The following is a 24,992-nucleotide window of genomic DNA, read 5'->3' on the forward strand; positions in this document are numbered from 1 at the left end:
ATGCAACTAAATAAAGAATTGCCTTCTAAATGATTTACACATCAAAAGAATTTAGATTAAAGTCTTAGTTTTTACATGATGGCGGTAAAGTGACAATAATACTTTTGGGCTTCAATCAAACAAAGCTTAAAAAAGAAGACAGCAGTTCCAAAAGGAACCAGATGACAACAATAAAATGGTAGTATTATAATAATCATAGGTATTTGTCATATTCTTGTCATATTGTTTGAATAATTAAGTCGTTTTGGAAGGTATTTGAATAGCAGAAAAAACTTGACCGAGTCCAAGTGTGTCCTGTGAGGAATAACAACGTTTTGTAATAATTCTTGCCTGTTGACACTGATCTGTATTTAACAAACTTAAATATATTTCTTATCACTAAATGCGGGGCTCTCAGTACCTGAATAGTGCATGCAGGTTTTAGTTTTGAAAATAGGTTACTACTGGTCCCACTGACAGGATTAGTTAACTCCCCATTCAGCTTTAGCAAGATTGGATTAGATTTTGGGGGGCTGAGACAGGGTTGAAGACAGTGGCTGATTGGCCGATGGCCGTAAATAGAGGACGGTATTAGGACAAAGAGCCATTCCTATTGGCCAGACAGCATGACCAGTGCTCTCCCATCTGCCTCCTGTATTGCAAGGATAATCCCCTAGAATACCTCCACAGATGTTACACGAGAATACAATTGTATTGCAATTTTGTACAGTTAAATACCTTACAGATGACAGAGAAATACTTGGGGCCACTTTTGCAGTTTGTTCTCTGAATATCTTTTCTCTTTTGTGTTTAATTGTCGAATCAAACATCGGCTACACTGTCAACAAAATACAAGTATCAAAAATGTAAGGTTTGTTGAATTACACTCTATCTAATCTAGTGTAGTAATTATACAAGGGTTAAGAAAACTTGTGAAATAAAATACAGGTTGTGTATCGGTTTCTCCACCAGAGGGCGTATAACCTTTTGATACCTGTCATGAATACACACATTCTGAACCTTTGAAAAGTAGGTTAAAGTGACAGAATATTAATTAACTAAATGTTGTAACAGGAAAACTGCATTTTTGTAAAAGAAGACCAGTAGTCTTGTTGCCACAAAATATATTTTTCTTTGTTAGCAAATAACTGTATTACTCAATCAAAAGTATACTTGTGTACTAAATGGATCAGCAGTTACTAACACAACGTTATCCTCTAAGATTGTAAGGTACTTGATATCTCCCTTGAAGTAGCTATGTGATAAAGTCTGTAACGTTGACCCAGTGGTGGCAAAGTGTGAGGAATATTAAGTACATCCGGGCTGTTCATTAACCAGCCTTCTGGAATAAATCTCCACAGAGCTCTTGAACACTGTGACATACATGACACCCGACTACGACCCCAGAAAGAATCTTTCTGCACATGACTCAGCTGTTTCACACTCAGTCCTGCTCAACAAGCAAAAGAAAAACCAGCTTCGCTGACTCAATTTTCTCCTGTGTTGCTTATTATAATTACATTTTTATTGGTTCTACAACATGTTAGATCATACATTATTATAAAACAATGAAGCATTTATATATTATGATTCAAAGAGTACAAAAATAAAGATTGTATTTTGGGAAAATGAATTAATATCCCATTAAAATAATATTTATACATATATATATATGTAATGACTGAAATTAAAAGAAGTAACTTGATGTACAAATAGAATATGATACAGTCCTTTTGGACTGTATCATATTCTTCATTTACATTAACCAGCACAGATGAATTGTCTCATCCAACTAAATCTCTTATCAAATATCCCGTATCATTATTATTCAGACAATAGGGAAAAAAGGAAAGCAAGCCATTCCAGTGTTTTTAATTTATTACAGAAAAGAAAGTGTTAGGGTAAATATTGTAACGCAGTGACATAGTGTGAATTGTTTCAGGCTTTTAAGGGTAAAATGAGTTGGAGTCTAAAAACGCCCATCCCAAACTGTACAGTAATTCTGCATACCAGTGCACCTCGGATGTCTGCGTCCCTCTCGTTCCCGTCCTCGGAGCTTCGCTCGGATGCCCTTGCTTGTTCAGAGTGCTGTTATTCGCACAAACACCTGCTGTGTCCTTAGCGGCCAAAGTGCCGCGGCGACTCTCGAGGCGAGCCCATTCGCTGTCCGTCGTCAGCGGCTCGTGTCTTGTCTCCTCCCAAAGTAGGTGGTCAAATGAGGAGAGGAGTCGCACGGGTCCGAATGCCCAGTGTGCGAGTCTGTGGTCGTCCATCAGAGCGTAGCAGGATGCCAGCACTCCTTCAACGAACACGGATCCAGCTTCTGTCAAGGGAGCGTAGACTCCCACGCTCTCCTCCTCGGAGACTGAGACGATTCGAGATGGACGTACTTGAGCCTCCGCCGTATGGATGAGGACACAATCCCCGGCTTTGGCCCTGCCGGCGAACTGAGCCTCATACTCGCTGCTGTCGAGTCTGCAATGCGAGGATAAAAAGACCAAGTGATGTGGCGTGAGGGCCAGTCGACGGCCATCTTCTGTCTCCAGAGAAAGAAAAGTAGACCAGCTTTCGCGGTCCCGGTGCAGGAACAAGAGTACTTGGCTCAACACGACTTGGCCTGTCCCAGACAGGGCCATGACTCGGTCCCCGGGGGCCAGGGACGACAGGCTCTTCTGCACCCCTCCGGCAACCGTCACCCGGGCCCAGCCTGGGAAACAGCCTCCCTTTTCCACTGCAACAGAGTGATCTGTGGGAAGATGAGCGTTAAAAAAGCCACGATGGCTAAACGCAGATTGATTTGGGCTTCTTGTCTTCCCGCCCTGAAATCATCCCAGTTGCCTGCGTGACCTCCACCCATGACGACTTACCAGCTTTCACCGAGCAGTGGATGTGATATTTGGACTCGTAGTGGACCCAGTCGAAGCCGGCCTCCACAGCCAGCTGGGCCAGGAGGCCATACTTCTCCGTTTCTCTGTCGTCGGTGGTTATATCCACGGCCCGGCCTTCGTAGTGTAGAGAGCCGGGGGGGTGGTGGCCGTCCTCGTCCCAGGCCTCCGTCACACGCAGGTGGACCCCCGGCCACTGGTTCATCACTGCAATCGCCAACCTGTTCAAACAGTCCTTACAGCGCTGGAGACAGAGAGGGACACAGGAGAAAGGTGTTCAGTTTTAAAAAGTCAACATCCGCTTCTCGTAGATATATTATTTTTGACACGTTTGTTGGTAGATAAGTAACAGGAAGCTGGTGTTAGAGGTTAGAAACTGTCTTCACTATTTGGTGAAATGTTGGAAACTGAGATTTTTATCAACAAGTAGTGAACTACTACCTCAGTCATTTATTAACAAATCGGACGCCACTGCGTATTCGTGTACAAGTACGTACAGTATGAAAGCCGGCTGTAGTACACCTCAGTGCACAGAAGTATTTGGGTAAAGAACACGAACACAAGAACAATTATTCCAGTATTTCAACGTTGTCAGGCTTCCCGGGTTGTGATTGTTTGTCTGCTGGCATCATCACACAATTCCTCCTCTTCTCTTTTAAAGGCCATATCAACCTGGCACCAACAATCAGAGCACCAGAACAGAGCTACTGTAGCCAGTTCGCCGCATTCCTTGGCCTTTTTGAAAAATGACAGAATAATCAAGGCCATTCTCTGCCCCTTCCAGATTGTTCCAAGCACTTGTGTTCTTGGTTTCACCCAAGACATTTGATCAGAATTTCAGAAGATCAGAAATGTGCACAGTGACTCTTAACACCCCCGTGGTCCGTGATGGTACAGTGAAGCATTGTCACGGCCGTGCAAAAATACAACGTCAGCGAACAAGATGATACATTTCATTGTCATCTTCCGGGACAGTTTTTTCCTGATTGCCTTCGATGGAATAAAGCTCTTGTCGCTGCTCAGCTTTGAAAGAGGAGCATTAAAGAAAGCGACGAGAGTGTGAGCGGAAGAGATGGGGTGAGAAAGAGCTGTGTGAAAAGAAAGCAGTGTAGGGCCTAGGTTGGGAGGAAAGAGAGAGGCCAGAGGGCAAGAATGTATGGGCACGGACTTGGGAATGTGACAGCAAGAGTGAGAAAGCGAGAAGGACAGAAAACAAACTTGTTACAATTTTTTTTTCTGCCGATGCCATTGAAGAGAGGCGTTTCATTGTCAGAACTACAATAGTCGCTTTTCCGACGGTGGCATTACTTCAGCAGGCGAGAATTCCGTATAGGCGACCCCCCCCCCCCCTCTCCGAGCCTCCAAATGACGCATAAAGAGCGTCTTTCACATCTGGGCAAAAGAGGGTCACTTACACACACACTCAGGCTGGGCATACATGTACGCCCGCGGGTTTCTATCACGGAACCAATCACTCGAGGAGGGAACACAGATTTCTATCCTAAACAATCACAGAAAGCGGCAGCAGGGGGTCAGGACCCCCCCCCTGTAGTCAGTCTCGGCAGTGCATTCAAAAAGCCTCCAGAGCTCTGGGACGTCGGTTACTTTTTCTGGGCATGAGATTTGAATGTGGGCACCTATCCCCCCGGTGAACATGAAGGAGTTTGAGATTAAGTGCCACTGAGAGCCCGGCTCGGTTTGATTTCCAATAACAAACTTTGGTTAAAGATTAAAAGGAAATGTTCCTGAAGGGAAAGGCAGTCTCTTAAAGTCTAGTGTTGAATTACATCCTGATCTTCTTATCTCAAGAAAAGGGAGGGGAAGTTTGTTTAAAACCTACAAACTCTGTGTTGAACAGTTGTTTGAGTGTTAAGGGCCTGGCAAGGGAACGTAAGGCAAACAAGGAATGGGGTTATATGATTTGACTTGACGGTGCCATGCTGGGTAGCAGGGCATGAGCAGTAAACCGATACCTGTCCCCATGGTGGGAATGTGGTTAATCAATTATCCAGCAGAGGAGTTGGCTGGAAAAGGTTCAAGAGACGCCGAAAGGGAGAGCATCACTTTCAGTTTACTCACCTGGTATCGTCCGGGGACGGTGGCAACATAACCTGCGATGCTGGAACAGCGTTAACTACAACGCACCGGCCTCACCTTGGTCATGAAGCGGTCCGCGTTGGTGTTCTCCTCGTCCTTGAAGACAACGTCGGTGTTGTAGTTGCACACCAGTTCGTTGAAGCGCTCGGAGTTGCGCGCGATCTTGCCCTCGGCTCTCCCGCTCGCCCCGAGGTTGTTTTCTGAGAAGTTGGGGAAAAACTGCTTGTAGCGCATGGCCGTGAGTCTCCTGGTCCTGGAGCGGATGCCGTAGCCGGGGCCCGGTCCGCATCCCTGGACCAGCCACACGCAGGTCCACGCAGCGAGCAGGCCGAGCTGTGCCAGACGGGCCCACAGGGACTGCTTCATTGGGGAGGGCTGGGGCTCCCAGGAGTCAGTGACTCGTCGCCGTGCCTACAGTGGTTCCCCGGGTCCAGGTGTGCAGCAGCATGCGAATGAAGGTCGAATCTGGGTCCATTCCAAATCAGGTGTCATTAGAGCTGATGATGAATTTAAAAAAAAAAAGAGAAATTAAACATTTTTGTTTTTGTTTCCTTCTTATTCTTCTTATTCACTCGTGATAAAAATAGGTTTTAGAATACAAATCAGTTGTTTTGACCATAGTTTAGCACTTTCTTTATGACGAAATGAATGATATAATTGCCTGAAATATGAAGTTTCTATGACACCCAGCAATTCAAATAAGTGACAAACTAGGTCGATTTCTCCATCTAGGAGTTTCGTTGAAGCCTCTTGCGAGCTGAAACTCATCTTCACAGTCTACTAGCCCCGGCGCAGGTGTTTTTTTTAAGGGGGGGGGGGGGGGCGAAGGTTCTCGCCACTTACCGCGAATCCTTCCACGAGACGAGACGCGCAATAAAAAAAAACTAAAAAAAACCCTCCGCGGCTCCCTGTATTTCCTATGGACGCCTCCGTGGCACTCTCATCCTCTTGGCCTCTCATCCAGAGAAATGTCGCCCCCTGAGATTTCCTTTCTCCCTTCCCTCCTTCGCCCACCGTCTCCGGGCGCGTCTCAGAGCTCCTGGCCACCTTGCACCGGCCATTGGGTCTTATTTAGAGTCCGGAGGAGTTTGCCCTCCCTTCCTCCGCGCGCTCCCACCGCGACAGCGCACGCCTCCAATTCAAGCGTTACAAAGGACGTATGATTAGCCTACTCGTGTTGACACCCCCCCCCCCCCCCCACTTCCACCCCCCCCCCCTCCCCACATCATTAATTATTTAAGGTTAGTTACAGAGCATTTTGGAAACGTTTCCGCATCAAACTACGAAATGAAACCAAGTATGTACTACTTAACCAAAGCTGTCCCAACGACCTGCACCCTTTCTATGGCATAGGAGATGCGGGTGGGTTTACAGTAAAAGTCAGTTGAAATAACAACATGCCCTTGCCTTTGCCCTTGTCAGCTCATCCCGGCCACCACGAGCGGAGAGTTCAACTGATGTTATTAATAGACGCAGTTGAAGGTGAGGGTCTATGAGGGAACGCACGTGTCCAGCCTTGACACCCCCTGACTCAGACTTACAGTGCTGTCTTCCTGTGTTTGGGGAGCCAGCCTGACCCCCCCTTTGCACCCAAGACCTCTCTACTGGAAACACCCACCGACCACAGCAACATATTATTTTTATCCGTCTCAGAACAATGGCTGGGAGTCATAAAAATATGTCAGATCGCTTCCAAAGAGGGGGGGGGGGCGCAGAAAAGAAAGGCATCCTTGTGTCTTGGGGTTCTGACATGTGTAATCACACACGGAAGCTCAAATTAACGGCGGATCCCGAAGGTCGGAGTGCGTCCCCATCCTATCTGCAGCTTCCTGGAACACTTGAAGACTTAATAATTTGTGGTCGGTTTCTTGACAGTGACTTTGTTTTGAGAGAATATTTGCCCCAGTGACAACAGAGCTGCTAGGTACACTGTCTGGACGTTTCCGTGCCTGTGGTGTAGCTCGGTTTGATGCGATTGCGTTCTAAGAATGCCTCAACGTTTAATCATTACTCCGTTACGCTCTCATCCAATATGAAAATATACTTTCTTAGTGATAAAAAGGGTAACTTTCTCATGTTGTGCTTCAAGTAAAACAGCACTTACGATGATCCGTTGTGCGACGAAGAGGTCACTGAGCACCCCAGTGACCATGGAAAGGCATCCTTCTTTGGTAGGTTTCCAGAAGAACCCAGGATGTTATAGGGAGGGGTGGCAAGGCAAAGCAGCATCTTCCTGTCCTTATGGTAAACATGGAAGAAGGCTCAAGTCTGGTTCCAGGCAGAGCAGATGAGAGATATCAGCCTTCATGACAAATGCAGGGAATGACTCAATTGAAAACAAAAGCTACAAACACTTTCACGGATACACAATGAACCACACAGACGTTTCTCTTCAAAGCCACGACGGAGGCGAGATTTCCATCTGACATAAAAGGCAAAGGAAGGAAGCAAACATCTGCAGTTCGGAGATGGAAATAAAGTCATTCTTATTAGCTTATATTTTGGTACCCCCATCCTCCCCCTGCCTCCTTTTGGCTCTTAGCATTTCACTCCCCCATTTCAGGATGGGAGTACATCGCCGGGTGAATGGTTGGGTTTCCTGCAAAGCCACAGCGTAGACAGCAAGATCTTTTCCTGCCTAGGTTAGCCTACCCTGCTTTGTTCTCTCCAAACGGACGCTCATGTTAGCACCTGCTCATGGTCGAGTAAAGCACACGCCTTTCTTCTTCTTCTGTGGAGTGTGACTGACCGCAGCCCTAAAATAAGCCAATAAAAAAAGATATCGACAAATAGAGCCAAAGACCATTGGGGACGGCAAAGGTCTTATTTATTAGAAGGATGCGGTCATTTAAAAAAACTGGCATCAGTGTCTTAGAGCAACGCTGGCTTTGACATATCAAGTGTTTGTTTTGTCTCTGGAGCTGATCCATTTCCTCGGATGGAGGCCGTTAGAAGGCTGGGCGGGGGGGGGGGTCAGGGAACCCACACCTAACCACCTCCCTCCCTTCTCCACACACGCGTGTCCTTTTCTCTCGGCCCACCGCCCGATCCACTGTCTCTCACCACGTTATCGGTGCAGGAAGAGGCAGGGTGGTGCGTTCTGATGTGGCAGCACACACGGGATGATTCCGGATCAATGGATCGTAACCTTTTGAACTTGCCATGCTCTACTTTTAACCACACACCTATAACCCCCGTGTGTCATGTGATGTCTTAGGTTCACATGGACAGGTTTAGCGTCGCTATGCCTTCGCGTGGCCTTGTGAAAAGGAGCTCCGGTGAGTTGAAGTTGGGGCGATGCGGCACAGAAGTGGACAATAGACTGAGAAGGGTGGAACTTCCTGGACCCAGACAAGCAGGTCAAAGGTCAAAAAAGATAACAAGCATGAGCTTACATATAGAAATATATATATATATATATAGGCAGTATGTAATGGGTTTTTATCCTAAACGTATCCAATGAAACAAAGACCCGCAGCAGTGAAGTGTGTGAATAAAGTGTGCCATGAGTGTGCACGCAGGATGGCGGTCAGCAATGGCATACGGACAGTGTGACCCGTTATCAGTTGATTAGCGGGCAAGTCTCGCCTTTTCCTGTGAGTGGCTGGGTTTTTGCGAGGGTACAAACAAGAGAATAACAGTCCTTAATGCACTCTGGCACGGACTTCAAATGGCCGACTGTCAGGAAAGCTAATCTTTGTCTCTTCCCCCCTCCCCCCCCCCTCTTCATTCTTATGTTTTGACAATAAAGATAGCATATCTCATCCCGTTACAAGCTGCCAGTCTCCTGCCTTGCCACCGATACACCCGACATGCTGCCCAGTGGAGTGTCACCCAATGGGACTGCTGGGACACTTTGATTGCACTGCTATCACCCTTTATATTTTGCTGCAGGGAGAGCTGCCATCCTGGTGTTTCCCCAACTAATTCAAACGTTAAGGGATATGTAGGGTTGTTACATTGTGTAGACACACAAATCATGAAACAATGAAATAACACTGATTGCAGTTTTTCTGCAGTTGTCCTCTAATAAACCTTGAAAACTTGTTCACCATTTCCTCCAAGTCTAGAAAAAGTGCAAACTTGCACCGCCGACTGCTGTGTTAGAGATTGAAAACTGGGTGAACAGCAAAACAGACGTTTTTTTGAATGGATATTCGTCAGATTTAATGGTACAGGCAGGTACATATCCATTATGTAATACCATCAGGGAGGAGTATGATTGGCACCAAGTTTATTCTGCAGCAGGACAAATGCCGCAAACATACAGCCAATGTCAAGAATAAGTAGTCCGGGAAGTGATGCTGCAGACCCCAAAGAGCCCTGATGTCAGTCAAGAGATGGAAGGATTTGAGGAACCACATCCACAATTGTGGGTAGTTACCCAGAGCACCGAGAAGAATTTTGAAGGCACATATTTAGGCGTATCTTTTGTTCATTCACTGCATGTTGTTAATTGATGAAAAATAAACTGTATACACTCTCATTGGTGAAAGCACTTTTTCCCAAACCTGCCTACAACTTTTGCAACTGCTGTACGAGAACTTTTTCCTGTATATAGATGCACACTCAAAGCCCATATATCGGGTTTAACTGCCACTTCCTCAGAAGGTAAGCAGTCTCCAGATGTGCAAGTAATGTTACGGCGACATTGAAGTTCTTTTCCTTTTAGCAAAGGAAACAAAGTGCAAAACAAAAACCGAATTCAAATAAGCTTAATTAAAAGATCCAACAAAATACAACTGAAAAATGCAAACAAAAATCAAGAGGAAAAATAATCAGACGGGGGTTTCTTGAACTGCCTTTAGAGAAATTAGAAAAGGAAATGAACAATGGGTAAGGAAAGGGAATGGAAGAAAGGCGGTGGGTGGCGGGGGCGTGAAAGAGTGAATGTGAGTGGACGTCGCTTCACCTCCTGATTTATCTGGCAGTTGCATCGCAGTGGGGAAAGCGTGGGCTTAGGCTGTAATGGCGTCGCAGAGAGACAATGCTGACAAACAGGCCAAAATATGGCTTTCTTCTGCTGCTGATTAAAGAAGTGCAACAAGAGGGTGGAGGGACATGGAGGACAGATGCCCTCAGCAGTCACATCCACCCAGCGGATCAGTAATAGTTACAAAATGTAACCAACACGTAATAGCTTCAAAGACAGCTTACAGTAAAAGTCACCTTGATGTTTTCCCAAAAGGACACAGTTAAAAACAAGATCATTTTATTGCTTTTTGCTCATAAAACAATGATGGTTAAAAATTATACTCAGGACATCTTAAACAGAGCATTTCAAAAGTAAAAACTTTTTTTTATCTTTGACAACAAATCAAGATTTTTTTTGCTTCAAATATATCACATTTAACTGTTTAAAAACTGTTGAACATGTGAAGTATAGATCCCAAAATGCCCATAAATACAGTACATCTACAATACGCTATGTTCCCAAATACCAACAGAAAATTGGCAGAAAAAAAGTGAACTAAGTAAACCCCCGAGTGCACCTTAAATATAATGCATATAATGATTAAGGGGGAGGGAGAGAGACTCACAACACAGAGGCTGGTGTTGGCTTTGAGAGACGCTGTCCCCTGCTGGTCAAACCAGCAGCAACAACCTGCTGATACAGCAGCAAAGGCAAACGATGACACAGGGTCACCAACACGCTGTAAATTACCAGAGAGCTCAACAACAACTAAGGCTTTATCAAAACTGACCCCAGGAAAGTTGCCCGCCCTGATGGTTACATTCGATGATTGAGATGAGAAAAATACTTTACAGATTTTTTTTTAAAAACAACATGAAGTTTTAAAATGGACTTTTGGTAAAACGTGTGTTTACTTATAAAAATATTGCACTTTCCCGCATACATTTTTGATAATTCACAGTTTGATAGGTCGAAGGCAGAAGTACCTCATAGTGAGTGTCGGAAGGCAAATGTTTTCACAAGTTGAAGTGTAAAGCTTTTAGTGTATTTATGTAATTGAATGAGTTATCCCCAGTAAGCTTACGGTCATCTACAAAAGTAGAAACCCTGCATAATTGTCAATCACCAATAAAAATGTTCTGAATTCTACGATCTAACTGGATTTGTAGAAGTGGTCCCACACGGAGGTTACCTCACCTCGCATATTCCCTGTGTAACTTGCAGATCCATAGACCGACAAGGTACCCTGTGTCCCATTTGTTCCCAATAACAACTTATGAACTTAAATAGCACTGGATCACAAAACAAGTAAGATTCCTCCTCTTAAAATAGCAAAAAAAGCAAAAGAGTGCACTCGATCGACCTGAAGCAGGAAGAGGAAATTACATCACAGTTGCAGAGTAAAATTTCAAAATAACTGTACCAACTTTCAACTGAACAACGGCTCTTCACTGGATCCTCTTTTCGTGAGGCATCACATTGTGTGAGAGGATCAGCTAACTGCTTGCACACTTGTCCCCGCAGTCAAAACACGGCGTAAAATTGGACCCTGATTCATTGTTCATTAAAGCTTCGAGCAGAGCCCCCACCGGACACAGGGGACAGACGTGTCCCCTTTTTTGGTCACTTCACAGAGGTGGGGGGGAACCAAGTGCCCAGTGGCAAAGTCTTCATTGCAAATGTCTTTAATCCAATATGGGCACATTTGAAGTGGATCCATTTCTAGAACGGTTAAGTTGAAGCAGTGGCGAGGAGGAATGTTCACTGTATTTTAGACAGTCCACTGGCCAAAAGGAGTCTGAAGGGGACGGTGGAGCGGGACACAGTTAAAGGCAGTCTGTGGAGGCCTACATACAAAGAAACAAAAAAAGGACAATTACTTCACACACAATCACGAGGTGGAGCACCTAACTTGCAACGCTAAGAAAAATAGTGATCTAGGTAAAATGAAAGTCGATGATTTAGAGAACAAAAGTGAGTTGGGAGGCAATGGGAAAGTGCAGGAGAGCTGCCACTGTGCTGAGATGCTATCTGCACCGTAAGGAAGGCGAGTGTGTGTGTGTGTGCGTGCGTGCGTGCGTGCGTGCGTGCGTGCGTGCGGCGGGTCCATGCTCCGAGCGCTTGTTTGTGTTGGGTGGTGTGTGTGTGTGACTGTTACAAGGGGTCTAGGGCGCGGTGCCTTAAGGTCCCCAAGGGGGACCCGACTCTCCTCTTGTCCCTTTACACTTTCCTGAAAGAATTGTGTTCTTTCTATCTGAGGAAGAGAGACCAACCCATAGGGAAATGGGGCCAAAAGGTGGGAAAACACCTGCCAAGGTTACCCAAGTGCAACAGATTTAAGTGAAATATGATCCCAAATACACATTACTTCATGAAACCAAAAGGTTTGGACTGACCAAAGGCACGGATGAGCTCTCTCTGCACGGCCCAGGTCACCGTCTTTATCAGAGAGGCGGAGGTGAGACCAGCAAACAGCATGTTGTACAGGAAGACAATGTAGAAGTTCCCCAGCCAGTTATACCGACCAAAGTCTCCCAGCAGATCGAAGCGCGTGATCCCTAACACAACACAGAGAAAGCAAAAGAGAAGGTTTTTACTGAAGCCCTCAAGCCAGGCCTCACCTGCATCTATAGTATTAATGACATTCAGATGCCCTCTTGTGGGCATTACTAAAACTACAAGCCTGGCATTCCATGGTGCTGCCTCCCAATAAAGTCCAACATACTAAATGTACACTTTAATGCATGAATATAGCTACAAATTGTCAATATATAATCATCTCGAATGTTGCTATACAAATCTAAAAAGAAAGAGCAAGTTGAATTACTGCATACTATTCCACTGTGAACACATACAGTGGAATAGTAAAAATAAGTGAACTATCATATCAAAGGCTACAGCAAGCTCCCAATAACAATTTGGAACAGTCATTAATAACAATTTGCATCCGTTAATAACACCGCCTCCTTACCAAGTGTGCGCGAAAACACCGGCAGCGCTGAGCTCAGAATAAGCAGTGAAACGCAGTTTGCAATTATCTGAAAAGAAGAGAAAAGCACTACGTTCATATACTAGAACAATTCCTAGTTGTTGTTTTTTTATCCTGAGGACTAATGGGGTTTTGTTTACCTGTGTAAGGTTGGTGTCCTGTGCGCGTGGCAGGAGGCCAGTAAAGAGAGGTGAACTATAGAAACCCACCACTGAGGACACCATCAGATAGCTGACAACAGATTTAAGGACAACACTAGAAGACTACTATACTAAAGAGATAAACAGTAAATTACATCCAGAAAGTCAATCAATAATAATGTTTTACTATATTGATGCAAAAGCATGAACCAACACAAAACACACCTTGGAACAATGGACAAGTTAACTTGGTTAATGGCATAAAAAGGATACAGGATAAGGACTACTTGCACTGCTGCGCCCAGGGAGCCAAACATGGAGAAGGAGGCCATTCCAAGATGAGGGTCCTAAAAAACAACAATCCACAGTGTACACAGAGGACTGTCACACCAAGCAGGGAATGTGCACCAGTTCAAATCCTCACCTCCATTCCTCTGGGCATCGCCGCCTCATCTAGGAGCAACTCCAACACATTAAAGCAGACCATCAGGACACACATCACCTGAAGAGACACAACAAGTTATTATGTTGCAATTAAAAACAAACCCCCGGGTTCATAAACCATGTTTATTGTCAGCCTGTGAGAATGAATAGGCACGCACCGTCAGCGCCAGGAGCACAAGCATGGCCAGCGGATAGCCCAAGTTACGCTGCCATGGGGACGCCTTCCCCCGCATTTCTGTGAGGAAAGCAAGAAGAGGAGAGGAACGGTATTACGCGAGTGTATGGGTAAAAAAAAAAAATGTAACCGCTGTGAGAAACTGAGCGAGAGCAGCCCGATTAGTCGACCTTACCCAGGGCGATGCGTTTCCTCTGGACTGTTCGGTACTCTTTTTGCATCGCCTCCATGTTCAGCTTGACCCAACACGATGTTGTACCGCTACCTTCAATTTCTACAATGACACATCACAGAAAGAATAGTCAATCAGCCTTAAATGTAATCAGCAGAAAATGGAAATGGACTGGGTTTTGGGTGACACTCACTTTTCAATTTCCTGCATAGTGAATCTTCCTCAAATGAGGTGCAGCTCAAAGTATCTTCGACGTCTTCCAACAGCTGTGGGAGAAAAGAGACAACAGTCAACTCACAGGCACACGGTTGGAAGTGTAAAGCGTTGTCACTGGGACCGTGACTCACCCGCGGTTTGACCAAAAGCTTGCCAGTTACACTGAACATGCGGGACAGTCCAAAGGGAGTGCACACTGGAGGGAAACACAGATGTTTATAGGCAGGTGTCATGCTATTTAGTCTTTAGCTGCTGGGGGTCATTGTGAATGACATGTACTTACGCAAAAGCAGCAACACTCCAAACAGAGAGATGCCCGAGTACAGATAAGGAAGGTAATACTCCCACAGGTCTTAAATTCAGAGAAGAGAATTAAAAACAATGTTGGATATAAAAAGGCAATTCCGAGGGATTGTCAGGTATCATGCACATGACTCACCATAGAGGCTTTTCCTAGCTATGTTGTCATGGAGGAGGGCTGATGCAACCCAAACAATGCCCAGCACAAGCAGAGCCAGCAGCAACAGCAGCACAACGGCTTCGTACACTCGTGCCATAACACCCTGCGTCAACAAAACACACTGTCAACTTACAGTCAGGTCTTTGTTTAAACGCCATTTTGGAGGGAATCCCAAAAACTGGTACCTTTCTGGATCCTGCGAATCCCTCAGACTCCGTAAAGAAGTAGGCAAAAGGCATGAGGAACACCAGGGACAAATTGGAAAAAAGAAAAACTAGGTTCCACAAACCTGACAAGATAAAGAATGTTCAGATTGTTAGTGTTTAGTACAAACATTCATTTGAGATAAAACACAGCAGCAAAACCATTCAGCAGCAGCACAGTGAGGTTTGCACCTAACCAGCAGAGGAGCAGGACTAGAATGCCCACCTACACGTATATGCTAATAAACAAGAACATACAACAAATAAAAAGTAACAGAAAAACAATGCAAACACTGAGACCATCATAATCACAATGATTCCCAGGTCAAACCACAATAGGGCCTGGAGTAGTTTTGGGCTTCATACCTATCGTTTTACATTGCAGTTGCTTAATTAAAGAAAATACTTAGTTGGGCTCAAATGAGGACAGCAGTTGGGATGTAGGTGTAACATGCACTGCACACAGCAAGGTCATGGCTACTCTGTCCATAGCAATTATCTGTTTGGACACAGGGCTGCAGTGTATCGATCTGGTGGTTATTACCAGTGACCCAGTTTTTAGAAAAAAAGGCCTTCTTAGCGTCAGCTAAATGACATGTAATAATCAATGGTCAAGATGTACCGTGGATAAGGGATCCATTGAGCCACTGCATGTAGTAGCTCTGCGGGAAGGTGAGCAGCACTTCATTGGACAGGATGGAGATGGGCAGAAGGAGCACAGCGCACACTGCGACTGACAGGGTGAACGTACACAGCCACAGCCTGGGAGGGGGAAATAAACAAATCAGTGAAGTCGCACAGTGGATGAGGAAATACAGGACAACGTGTTAGGGCAAAAGGGCGACCCAACCTCACCCCAACCATCAACCACATAAAACAAACACGGGACGGGGCAATAAATCACAGCCAAATAGCTTCATACCAACGCACCCGTCACGCTGAAACAAAAGGTATCCTCCCCATCATAAACCAACTAATTAAAAGGTAGAGAGTGAGGAGAGATTGCAAGAAATATTTTAGAGGTTTTGACTTACGCAATCTTGTTGACGGTGGCATCCTCAATATCATCTGAAAGAGTAGATAAATAAAAAGGATTTAATTACAAAACATGCCCCAGACTAAGCCATATACTTTGCTATAACTTTTTAACTGATGATGGCGTAAATATTATTAAAAATCTTGGTATAAGCATGGTAAAAAGCTGTATGTGCAGTGTATGTAGAAAAAAATATATATATAATGGAAAGGTGTAATAGCAATAGTTCATGAGTATTAGCAATAGTTCATGAGTATTAACAAAATGTCACCCCGGCCTCAGAGAGGGGGACGAGCATGTCCAGAACAATCGGTTCAAGACCAGCACTCTAGTAAAATCTGAACTCAATATGTATGACATTTTTAAGAATATTAAAAAAGGATCAGGAAACAATTATTGCCATAATATGTCAGACTTACAGGGAATTTGATTTAGCAATTTGTACATGACAGCAGATAGTACAACAATGGACAATGGAGTGCAGGAATAAGATAAAAATATAATGCCAGGAGTTAGTCAAGTTAAAAATAAAAAACTAAATAAAAAAAGAGTGCACCAGCCAACAGAAAGTGACAAAGTGTATGTACATGTAGAGAGTGAAGAGTCAGTCAGTGGGTGGATCCATCGGTTCTTGCCAACATGTTTTTAAAACCCTCCCTAAAAGCCCCAAAACTGTAAACATCTCTAAATCAATACTGCGTAAATGGCTTTACTTTGCAGAGCGCACAATATGACAGGACACTGTATTTTCGTCTCATGCACATAGTTTTCTATTAAGGAGGTAAAGCCTAGGGAGAGAAACCAAATTCTCCGTAGGGAGGTATTGCACAACGTGCTTTTAGCTACGGGGCAAAACTGTTCTGCTGTTGATGCGCCAACAGCAGTTACAACCGTTGGGTTAATAAGAATCAAGTCAATCCTGCCACAGTGGAGCAGAGACTCGACTAGTTAGAATTCCCACATCTGCATTCAATATGAAATAAAGTTGAACCACTTGTGTTTTCTTAAAAAGGTGTGGCCCATACACTTTGTGGAAAAACATTCTCACGCCCCAATCTAATCAATATTCTCATCCACATCCCCAAGTCCTCTCCCAGCAGTTTCTCACGGAGCAGCCTTTAAGGGACTCACCTGTGACATACTCGGCAGTCTTCTTGAAATGGGTAAGTATGAGGTAAGACACCATGTAGAGGCACGTAAACAGGAGCACACAGATCTGTAGGAGACAGAAAGGAAAAAAAGAAACGTGTTGTTGTACTCATTACTTATACTTGTTTACACGGCTAATCGCATAAACAGAGCGCAGCCTTGTAAACAGCTGTTGTGTTCTGTCCAATAGTACTGATGTGCAACACATTTATTTAGACTGGCTCATCACTCTGATTCAGTGTATTCCGACCAAGACGGGTGGACAGAGCATAACTAAATATTACAGGAAGGAAGGGAAGGGGGGGAGGGGGAGATACACTGCAGCTGCAAATATATTAAGAGAAGTTCTCCTTTTTGCAGAGAAATATTAAAACTAACAAAATACCAAGTGGCAAAAACATTCCCCAAGGTCGAGAGAGGCAGATGGAATCTGAAGATTAACACTATTCCAACAACGAGCAAAACGGGTGACAGTGATCTACTGGAGGGGGTTGGGGGGGGATCAAATTAAAAAGGATTATTACCAGTGACAGTGCCTATGAAAGGTCGTTATCTGAGATTTACACTAAATCCACCCCCAAATATAGGACAATAGCTATATTGAATCAGCAATCTGTTGTCTGGCAAAGCTCGCAACATTTAACCCCAGAATGGCAGAAGTAAAATGAGTGTATGACCAATACACCAAACACGAGAGAACTGTTTGTTTAACAAAACAAAACGCACATAAAAGCAATAGTGTAACTCTGCCTCTCCAGAATTACCTGTGGTTCATGACGCACAGCGGAGAATCTAATCATTGTTGCGACACACGCACCTAAATAATTAAATAGTTCTCCACTGTGAACCTGTCGGGTAAAAAAGAAAAGAAATGCCGTTGTCACAGCAAACACAATCGTCACACATATGTGCACTACGCCAAACTCGTGGTGCACTAAGGAGTACCCAATTCAAAGTGAGCAAGAGAATGCATTCCCTCCCCTCTGGCATTGAATATCGGGTGAACTGAACCAGAAAGTTGCTGGCCACGGTGGAAATTAATGATCCTGTTTGTTGTTCAACATTTTTAACAGTACAGCAAAGGACTTAAAGTGCAGCTCAGCAAGTCTGTACTTATCATTTCAAAGCAAGGAAACTACATTTTTCCATGAAAAGGAGAGAAACTACAATTGACTGTTCTACCATGGGCCATTCTGGACAATGACTTTGTCTCAATGTCAAAAAGGTTTATCCTCTCCACAGCAAACATTGCGGGATGAGTCTTTGACAGCATGGCTCGGCTGCTTGAATGCTACGTTAGCATCAGTGATCCAACAGAGGCGCTCTGCTCTACTAACAGTGGAGATGCAGTCCACCAAAGAGTTGGACTGACGGATAAATGAAGTGATGTTGCCAGATGACAAAACTCCCATCCCAGTGGGAGCACGGTACGGTCAGCAGGATGTAGAAGAGGAGCAGAAAACAAAGAGAGGTAACGACAAATGTGACAACATCCTAACAGACTTAACTTCTGTGAAACCAGTTCCTTAACCAGATGTGAAAATAAGCATAACAAGTTCCCTGGAAGAAAAAAAAGCCTATTAAAATCCATTTTGCAACAGTATAGTCCAATACCTTTACTATGGAGCAATTAAAAGTCCCAGAGCAGAAAAGGATCCCATCAAAACCATTTATTGGCAGACACGGTGCATCTAGTTCAGTGTTTCCATTATTCCAAAGCCATAACAACAGGGCATCTTAAAATGAATATACTGGGACATATGGTGGGCTACAATAGCAAATGGGGTTGGGGTAGGGGCACACACCCCTCCTCCTGTGGGGCTACAGGAAGCGCAAGATGTTGACCCACTTTAGAATGGAAACAAAACCACTCCACGTAGGGCTAGAAAACTACTTTATTATTTCAAACCAACATCAAACTTTCACCTGATGAGAATCAAGGTTAAAACAATGGACTGTACATAACTAATCAGCTCAATCTGCAAAATTGTTCAATTACACAGCCTAATTTGCTATAGTTAATCCAACAAAAGGAGAAGCACAAAAACAAAGGATGTGTTTGGGGTGAGAAAGGGTTGGAGGGGTAGAATTACACTAGTCTGATTGGCAGTGCAGAGAGCTGGCTACACATAGCAGGCCACTGAGAAGAGTGTCAAGGGGGATTTAACTTGCAGAGGAACCTCTTCGTGCTGAACACAAAGCCTGAGGGCTCAGAGTTCCCTCAGAGCCTTTTAAGATTCACACAGTAACCTAAACATGTGTGCCGAGTCAAGCTAAAAACAATGACGCTCAAGTGTTTTCACACCATTCATCTGGTAGTTTCTGAAATAATCCAAAGGGGCACAGGAGGTTGGAATTGGCACGGAACATCCTTGGATTTCTCGGGTGTGTTATTTCATGGGCACCAAGCCGCTTGTCCAGCTAAACACTTTCATGCAAAGCATGACGACATCTGTTTAAGTAAGAGGATAGATTAGAACCGACCGACCCAAGATTTATTAAACAGCCAGAAATAACTTTAAAAGTTTGCACAAGAAAAGCCACCCTAAACCGAAAGAGTGTCAAGTGTTCTCATCGTGTTACTGGAATGTTTGAAATCTTAAGCTCTGAAATGTTGCTTTCGAGAAGCAACAAAAGGAAATTCCAGGTAGGTTATGTGTGACATTACTGCCGAGATGTTTCTTAAAAGCTCTACTGAAAGTGATTACTACACATCTGTATTGGACAACACATTTTCTCATTACAATCCTCTATTTCTCCCTCAATTAGATGCTTTGGTATGTGAAATACTACCGCTCAGTGTTCTTGACCAATGATAAGCTTGGCCTGAAGCCCTTAATAACAATAAATGCGAGGGGAGGCTGACCAGCCTGGCAGGGAGAGTACTGAGCAGAGATGGTAAGCTGGAGGCCAGCCATTGGCTTAGGAAGGTGCTATCGACTAATAGCATTAGGTCTTTAGGTGAAAGGGACAAGGTCAAAACAAGGGCATAAAAATACATATAGCCACTTTGTTATCAAGTTAATTCTAAAAACAATGGAAAATATGTCTGCTAAAAGGAGCCCTATTTGACATGAGTTTGTAGTAATGAGGTCAGATGTCTGATTACATCCACTGATGTGATGATAATCGTTAATTTTAACAGTACACAATTCATCTGTAAAGGTAAAACAGTTTGCTGGCTCATTTAACATTCTGCACATCTTCCTCTTTTACAGTAATAGTACAAACTGAGCTTTTTCTCAGCTAGGGGAAGGAAAGCAGGACAAATTGATAGTTAACTACAGATTGTAACATTGGATAAGTGGTCTAACTCGGTCCCTTGTGCAACACTGTCAGCAATCAGCAACATTGCCATCACAAAAATGAACCGCCTAGGAGATGTGCTGGTGATGGTTTTGGGGTTAAAGGGCAGTAGACGTGTGCCTTGCTGTAAAGTACATTGATCTTTCTGACTGAAGTTCAACAGGGTGTTGCACTAAACAGAGTCCGCCACTGGTAGAAACCGACCGAAACTCACATTAAAATGGAAAAACTAAGCCATGTAACATAAAAGATTGGACAAGGGGCTCAAGTCGTTGAAAAAAAAAGGAACAGAAAGAGCTCCTTGGTGGCAAGTAAACTTCTTGATGTTGCGGAGCCAAAAACGTGATGCCACCATAACGACCAGCTGCGCCAGTGTAATAATCAACGTGCGGAGCCCTCGCAAACACGACATTAATTAAACTCTTATTCTTTTGCAGATTGCTGAAACTGGAACCTTTTAACTGTCTGGAGTTAACAATTAACGTTCGGCTTACGCCAAACACGTCGTGAAACGACGTGGCTCTCCGGGGCTGGTCGTGCGGTCGGAGGCGTCTTCTCTCACGCATCTCGACCCCGCGGTCACGTTAGCACGGCCGGGGTACTCACTATGGTTTCCCGCACACGGTTGTGGAAAAGTTGCTCTCGAACCGACACGTCGTCCACTTCCATTCTCCGACACCATACCAGTCACCTCCGGTTTAGAAGGGCTGCTTAAAAAGTTAAAACGTGGTGCATCTTGTTGGTAATGCCACGGGTCTGCGGCTTTGTAGCCCGGCGGAGTTAGCCTGCTGCTAGCTAGACTTCGCTTCGTGATAGAAGACGGGCAAGGAGGGGTCGTCAAGGGGCGGGGCCAAGGAGAAAGGGGGCGGACACCCGGGGGGAGCTGTACAGGTAGCTGTCAATCACCAATAATGATCTACTCCAGCGTCATCGTCACATTGTTCACTAAAATTTAAAGGTGTGTGTGAGTGCATAGTTAACATTATAAAGATTTCCGACAGTATTACGTTTGTGTACTTTGAGACATGTATTGCTCAATAGGCCTATATGCTCAATAGTATCCTACTGGAGAATGAATACATTAAAACGTGTGCCTTTTCTATCTTTTTCTTAACATTTTCTGCTTAACTGAGAACAGTTGGCAACAACAACAACAATTTTTACTCCACTACATTTGAGATGAGGAAATTATTGGAGCTTTTTCCCATACATTAATATGCTTGTTACTCTAAACATTAATGTTTTCAAGAAGTCTATAATTTCAACGCAGTTAAAGAGAAAATTACATGACATAACAGAACTTAAATGATGGTTATACTATTATGCATCAGTAAGAATAATGCAACAACATAATATTATATAAACACTGATACATGCTATTCTGTCTGCAAAAACAAGTACACTTTAATCATAATATTTAGGTACTTTAAATTTCAAGTTTTGTAATATTTTTATGTTGTTCCCTTAATTTACCTTAAATGACCGCTTCTTCTGACCCTTGCATGAACATAATTTTCAAGGAATTCTTTTAAGTTATTCCTAATGACATTTTATGTCATTGTTACGCACTAGCACTAACAAATGATATCACTTAAATTGTACTTATAATGGCACTTTTCTATAACATGCTTTGTAACTGCTTATTTGATGAAAAATGTACTTTCTTGTTACTTGTTCTTCTGAGTTTGTATCTATGTGGAAATGCACTTATTGTACGTCGCTTTGGATAAAAGCGTCAGCTAAATGACATGTAATGTAATGTAATGTTACGGGTTTTTCATGTGTTTAATGCTCTTAATTTGTGCAGCTTTATTTTTTCTGCGCGTTAGAACATTTACAGACGACTTGAGGCATTCTTTAAAGCACCTAAATGAGTTCCCTTGTCCTCACAAATGTCACTTCCGCATCGGGCCAAGTCAAACATTCAAAGGAACCTAATGTTAATGAAGCCGTAGCGTCATCTCAGTGACATGATCCAAAGTCCAAATGTTGCAACAACGTGCAACAACTTCAGCTACGGAAAGGAAAGGAAAGGATTTATCGGGATAAGGATTTAAAATCATGGCCTCAGTAAGTAACCTTATTTTTATTAGTAAAAAACGTTCTTACGGTTCTTAAGTTCTTCTTAGAAGCATAACAAGTAAAGCTAACAGCTAACAGTCAGTCTGCCTTGGCTGTTGGATTGAATTGTCCTATATATAAAGGTCAGTGACCACCTTATCAATTTCTGACTTCATGTACAACATGTGATAGGCTTTATTTCAAAAAAGCCCATGTGATAATATCAACAGTTGCTACCTGCTATGTTTGAAAATGACAATGAACCATTGCAAGCTACAATGAATCCCTCTTATATAATATATTATCAAACCATGAAAGTGGATCGCAGAGATTAAAAATCCCTTTGCCAAGATGCAGCAGCCCACAGATCACAGAGACTTCTGATGGAATACGGAAAACACGTACAAGTGAAGGGAATACATGGGATTGAATCATGTCATATGATCAAAAGCATGATGTAAAATTGTTTTTTTTTTAATCTAGTGAATAAAATGAAAAGAACAAGACACAATAAGACTAAACTCTTCTGTTACTTCATTGCAGGTCCTCATGAGGGATGACTAATGCTCCCCTGAACAGGGACCACAGAGGCAGAACGATGGTTAAAAGCGTCATGGTAGCCTATGCCCTGTGGGCAGTAGGTGGGCCTGTGGGCCTTCACCATTTATATTTAGGAAGAGACAGTCATGCTCTGTTATGGATGCTAACTCTGGGAGGATTTGGGTTTGGCTGGGTCAGAGAGGCCATACGTATTCCCGCATATGTCGTTGAAGCCAATCAAGAGGCAGAGAGGGAGAGAAGAGCCACACACACCATGGTGCCTCCACCTGTAAGTCCTGTCCGCTTTGTTGGACAGGTGAGTGTTGGGATCTACTTTGGCACGGTGGCTCTGATTGGACTCAACTCGCTGAGGTTCTTCTACTTGATCGTCCTGCCTTTATGTGTGGGTGCAGGCGTGCATCTGGTCTCCTCCATTGGCCAGCAGACTTCTGATCTACAAAAAACCTTGACTGCTTGCCTCATAACCTCGCCAATATTCTATGGCAGCAGCTTATCGCCTCTGCCTATAAGCCTGGCGGCCAGCGTCACCGCTGCACAGAACCGCAGGGCCAAATTTCCACGGACACCTGGGAGCACGCCGAAACTAGGTGAGATGATGTCAAATATAACTTTCTGGTGGCCTGTAAGTTTGGACCAAAACGCAGAAGCAGACAAACAGGGTGAAACAAAGTAAAGGCAAAGACAGGAGGTTGAGATGGAGCAGCAGAGACTGAGGGTAAGAGGGCAATGGTGGTTGACTGTGGGCCGGTTGGGCAAATTGCTGGCAAGGCAGGCCAGCTTGGGAACCAGAGATGATGATCCTGGATGCTCAGAATCGAGCCGGAGTGTGTACAGGCAAGCAATAACACAAGGAAAAAACTCAAAAGTCACAATGGCTGAGCGGCCAAGATGGACCACTGTGGTTACAACAACAATCTGGTGATGAGTGGAAAGCTGGGGTAGAGGCACTGTTGTGTGCCCACACCACAGACCCACACACACACACACACACAGACAGACACAGGGAACCACCGTGACACACTTTTTTTTTTACACCATGATAACACTGCTTCTTTCTAAATCTCTCAGACCCACTGAAATTTATTTGTTTCTGTGTTTCATTCAGGTCCCCGGCTTTACAGGCTCGGCCTTGCGTGGCTCGCCTTCTCCGCTCCACTGGGCTACTGCATTTTCCATAACACCACTGCCACGCTGTACTACCTGTCTGACTGTGTGTCAGCACTGCTGGATATTTTCTGGTTCCTGCCTTGGCTCAAAAACGTCCTTGAGTACATTCTTTTAATGCCATATCGGCTGTTGTGTGTTCTTACTGGAGGGGGGTACTATGAAGATGCTTGGAGGAAGGTGCTGGAAATACTGCTCAAAGAGTACACTGAGAAAGAGAAAGAGGCACTGAAGGTGAGCAAGCGCATAACTGGTAAAGGCCACACAAGTGACAAGTTAGGTTAGCGTAGTAATGCTAATGCTATTGTCTTATTCTGCACATTGCTTTTTATGTCATATTTGTGTTGCAGGTACTTTCATTGGAGGCGGAGGCGTCTCTCGAAGACATAACTCGCACCTATAGAGGGCTGGCCAAGACGTGGCATCCGGACCACAACCCCAGCAAGGAAGCTGAGGCCATGTTCATGAAGATCCACGAGGCGTATGTGGTCCTCCTACAACGGCACAAACCTCATCGCTTCACATAGCAGCGCTTTAATTCAGCACTGAGCGGCCTGAGTTGCGGAGGAAAGGTGACTCGCTGATGGCATTTCATTTTCAGTCATTAGATTTTGTTGTGCAAGGGAAAGTAAATCGAGAGCTCAGGCAGCATCGCACAGCTGTGTGATCTGTTACTTGGCAGAGGGTGGTCACAAAGAAGCACTTTGCTGTCATCTTGTGGTTCTACAGGTGTATTATCACCCCAACTATGTGATCACAACGATTGTGCTTATGGTTTATTTTCTGCTTGCTTGCTTTTAAACGCTAAACTAACAACAGCAAGTAATTATTCTATTATTTCACAGCATAAATACTACAGAATGTAATGACCGTGTAATAAAGTGTGTGATCGAGACATGTTGTGGAATTACCCGCCTCCTCAATTCTTCAGCATTTCCGGGCGAGGCCTCGATCATAAACAGACACGCGTCTGAATTTACAAAAAATAATCTGTCAAGGCTTGCTATACCGCTCATCTTTAAGGTACTATTTCCTCAAAC

At 44.1% G+C, this 24,992-nt stretch overlaps 3 protein-coding genes across 4 annotated transcripts; 1 reads left to right on the top strand and 2 right to left on the bottom strand.

The window, feature by feature from the left end:
• Positions 1 to 1,172: 1,172 nt before the first annotated feature.
• dhh (desert hedgehog signaling molecule) lies at positions 1,173 to 7,146 on the bottom strand. Of its 2 annotated transcripts, none has more exons than XM_037457382.2 (4): positions 7,066 to 7,146; positions 5,019 to 5,458; positions 2,847 to 3,108; positions 1,173 to 2,725 (listed from the first exon to the last, which is right to left on the bottom strand). In XM_037457382.2, exons 2-4 carry the CDS (start codon positions 5,325 to 5,327, stop codon positions 1,926 to 1,928), a joined length of 1,371 nt encoding a protein of 456 aa, XP_037313279.2. In that variant the 5' UTR covers positions 5,328 to 5,458; positions 7,066 to 7,146; the 3' UTR covers positions 1,173 to 1,925. The 2 variants fall into 2 exon arrangements, with proteins under 2 accessions (XP_037313279.2, XP_037313278.2); XM_037457381.2 differs by lacking the exon at positions 7,066 to 7,146 and adding an exon at positions 5,805 to 6,062.
• A 3,597-nt stretch (positions 7,147 to 10,743) lies between these two features.
• On the bottom strand, positions 10,744 to 20,999 carry lmbr1l (limb development membrane protein 1-like). Its single transcript, XM_037457380.2, has 17 exons — positions 20,773 to 20,999; positions 16,843 to 16,927; positions 15,710 to 15,743; positions 15,298 to 15,437; positions 14,658 to 14,761; positions 14,452 to 14,575; positions 14,296 to 14,364; positions 14,144 to 14,208; positions 13,990 to 14,062; positions 13,800 to 13,898; positions 13,608 to 13,684; positions 13,430 to 13,507; positions 13,279 to 13,352; positions 13,006 to 13,096; positions 12,848 to 12,914; positions 12,273 to 12,434; positions 10,744 to 11,723 (listed from the first exon to the last, which is right to left on the bottom strand). Exons 1-17 carry the CDS (start codon positions 20,833 to 20,835, stop codon positions 11,638 to 11,640), a joined length of 1,491 nt encoding a protein of 496 aa, XP_037313277.2. The 5' UTR covers positions 20,836 to 20,999; the 3' UTR covers positions 10,744 to 11,637.
• Positions 21,000 to 22,095: 1,096 nt separating this feature from the next.
• Positions 22,096 to 24,859, top strand: dnajc22 (DnaJ (Hsp40) homolog, subfamily C, member 22). Its single transcript, XM_062564619.1, has 4 exons — positions 22,096 to 22,236; positions 22,771 to 23,375; positions 23,894 to 24,186; positions 24,303 to 24,859. Exons 2-4 carry the CDS (start codon positions 22,784 to 22,786, stop codon positions 24,477 to 24,479), a joined length of 1,062 nt encoding a protein of 353 aa, XP_062420603.1. The 5' UTR covers positions 22,096 to 22,236; positions 22,771 to 22,783; the 3' UTR covers positions 24,480 to 24,859.
• The last annotated feature ends 133 nt before the right edge of the window (positions 24,860 to 24,992 follow it).

Source organism: Pungitius pungitius, chromosome 1, assembly GCF_949316345.1.
Source record: "Pungitius pungitius chromosome 1, fPunPun2.1, whole genome shotgun sequence".
Taxonomy (NCBI): Eukaryota; Metazoa; Chordata; class Actinopteri; order Perciformes; family Gasterosteidae; genus Pungitius; species Pungitius pungitius.

Excerpts from the sequence above, each read along its gene's own strand:
- dnajc22 (XM_062564619.1), top strand. The coding sequence starts at position 22,784 with ATGACTAATGCTCCCCTGAACAGGGACCACAGAGGCAGAACGATGGTT. Across the intron at positions 23,376-23,893 it reads TGGGAGCACGCCGAAACTAG|GTCCCCGGCTTTACAGGCTC; the intron begins GTGAGATGATGT and ends TGTTTCATTCAG. Across the intron at positions 24,187-24,302 it reads AAGAGAAAGAGGCACTGAAG|GTACTTTCATTGGAGGCGGA; the intron begins GTGAGCAAGCGC and ends TTTGTGTTGCAG.
- lmbr1l (XM_037457380.2), bottom strand. The coding sequence starts at position 20,835 with ATGGAAGTGGACGACGTGTCGGTTCGAGAGCAACTTTTCCACAACCGT. Across the intron at positions 13,899-13,989 it reads ACTATGCAGGAAATTGAAAA|AAATTGAAGGTAGCGGTACA; the intron begins GTGAGTGTCACC and ends GTGTCATTGTAG. Across the intron at positions 13,508-13,607 it reads TTGTGCTCCTGGCGCTGACG|GTGATGTGTGTCCTGATGGT; the intron begins GTGCGTGCCTAT and ends GTGTCTCTTCAG.
- dhh (XM_037457382.2), bottom strand. The coding sequence starts at position 5,327 with ATGAAGCAGTCCCTGTGGGCCCGTCTGGCACAGCTCGGCCTGCTCGCT. Across the intron at positions 3,109-5,018 it reads CGGACCGCTTCATGACCAAG|CGCTGTAAGGACTGTTTGAA; the intron begins GTGAGGCCGGTG and ends CTCTGTCTCCAG. Across the intron at positions 2,726-2,846 it reads CCACTGCTCGGTGAAAGCTG|ATCACTCTGTTGCAGTGGAA; the intron begins GTAAGTCGTCAT and ends ATCTTCCCACAG.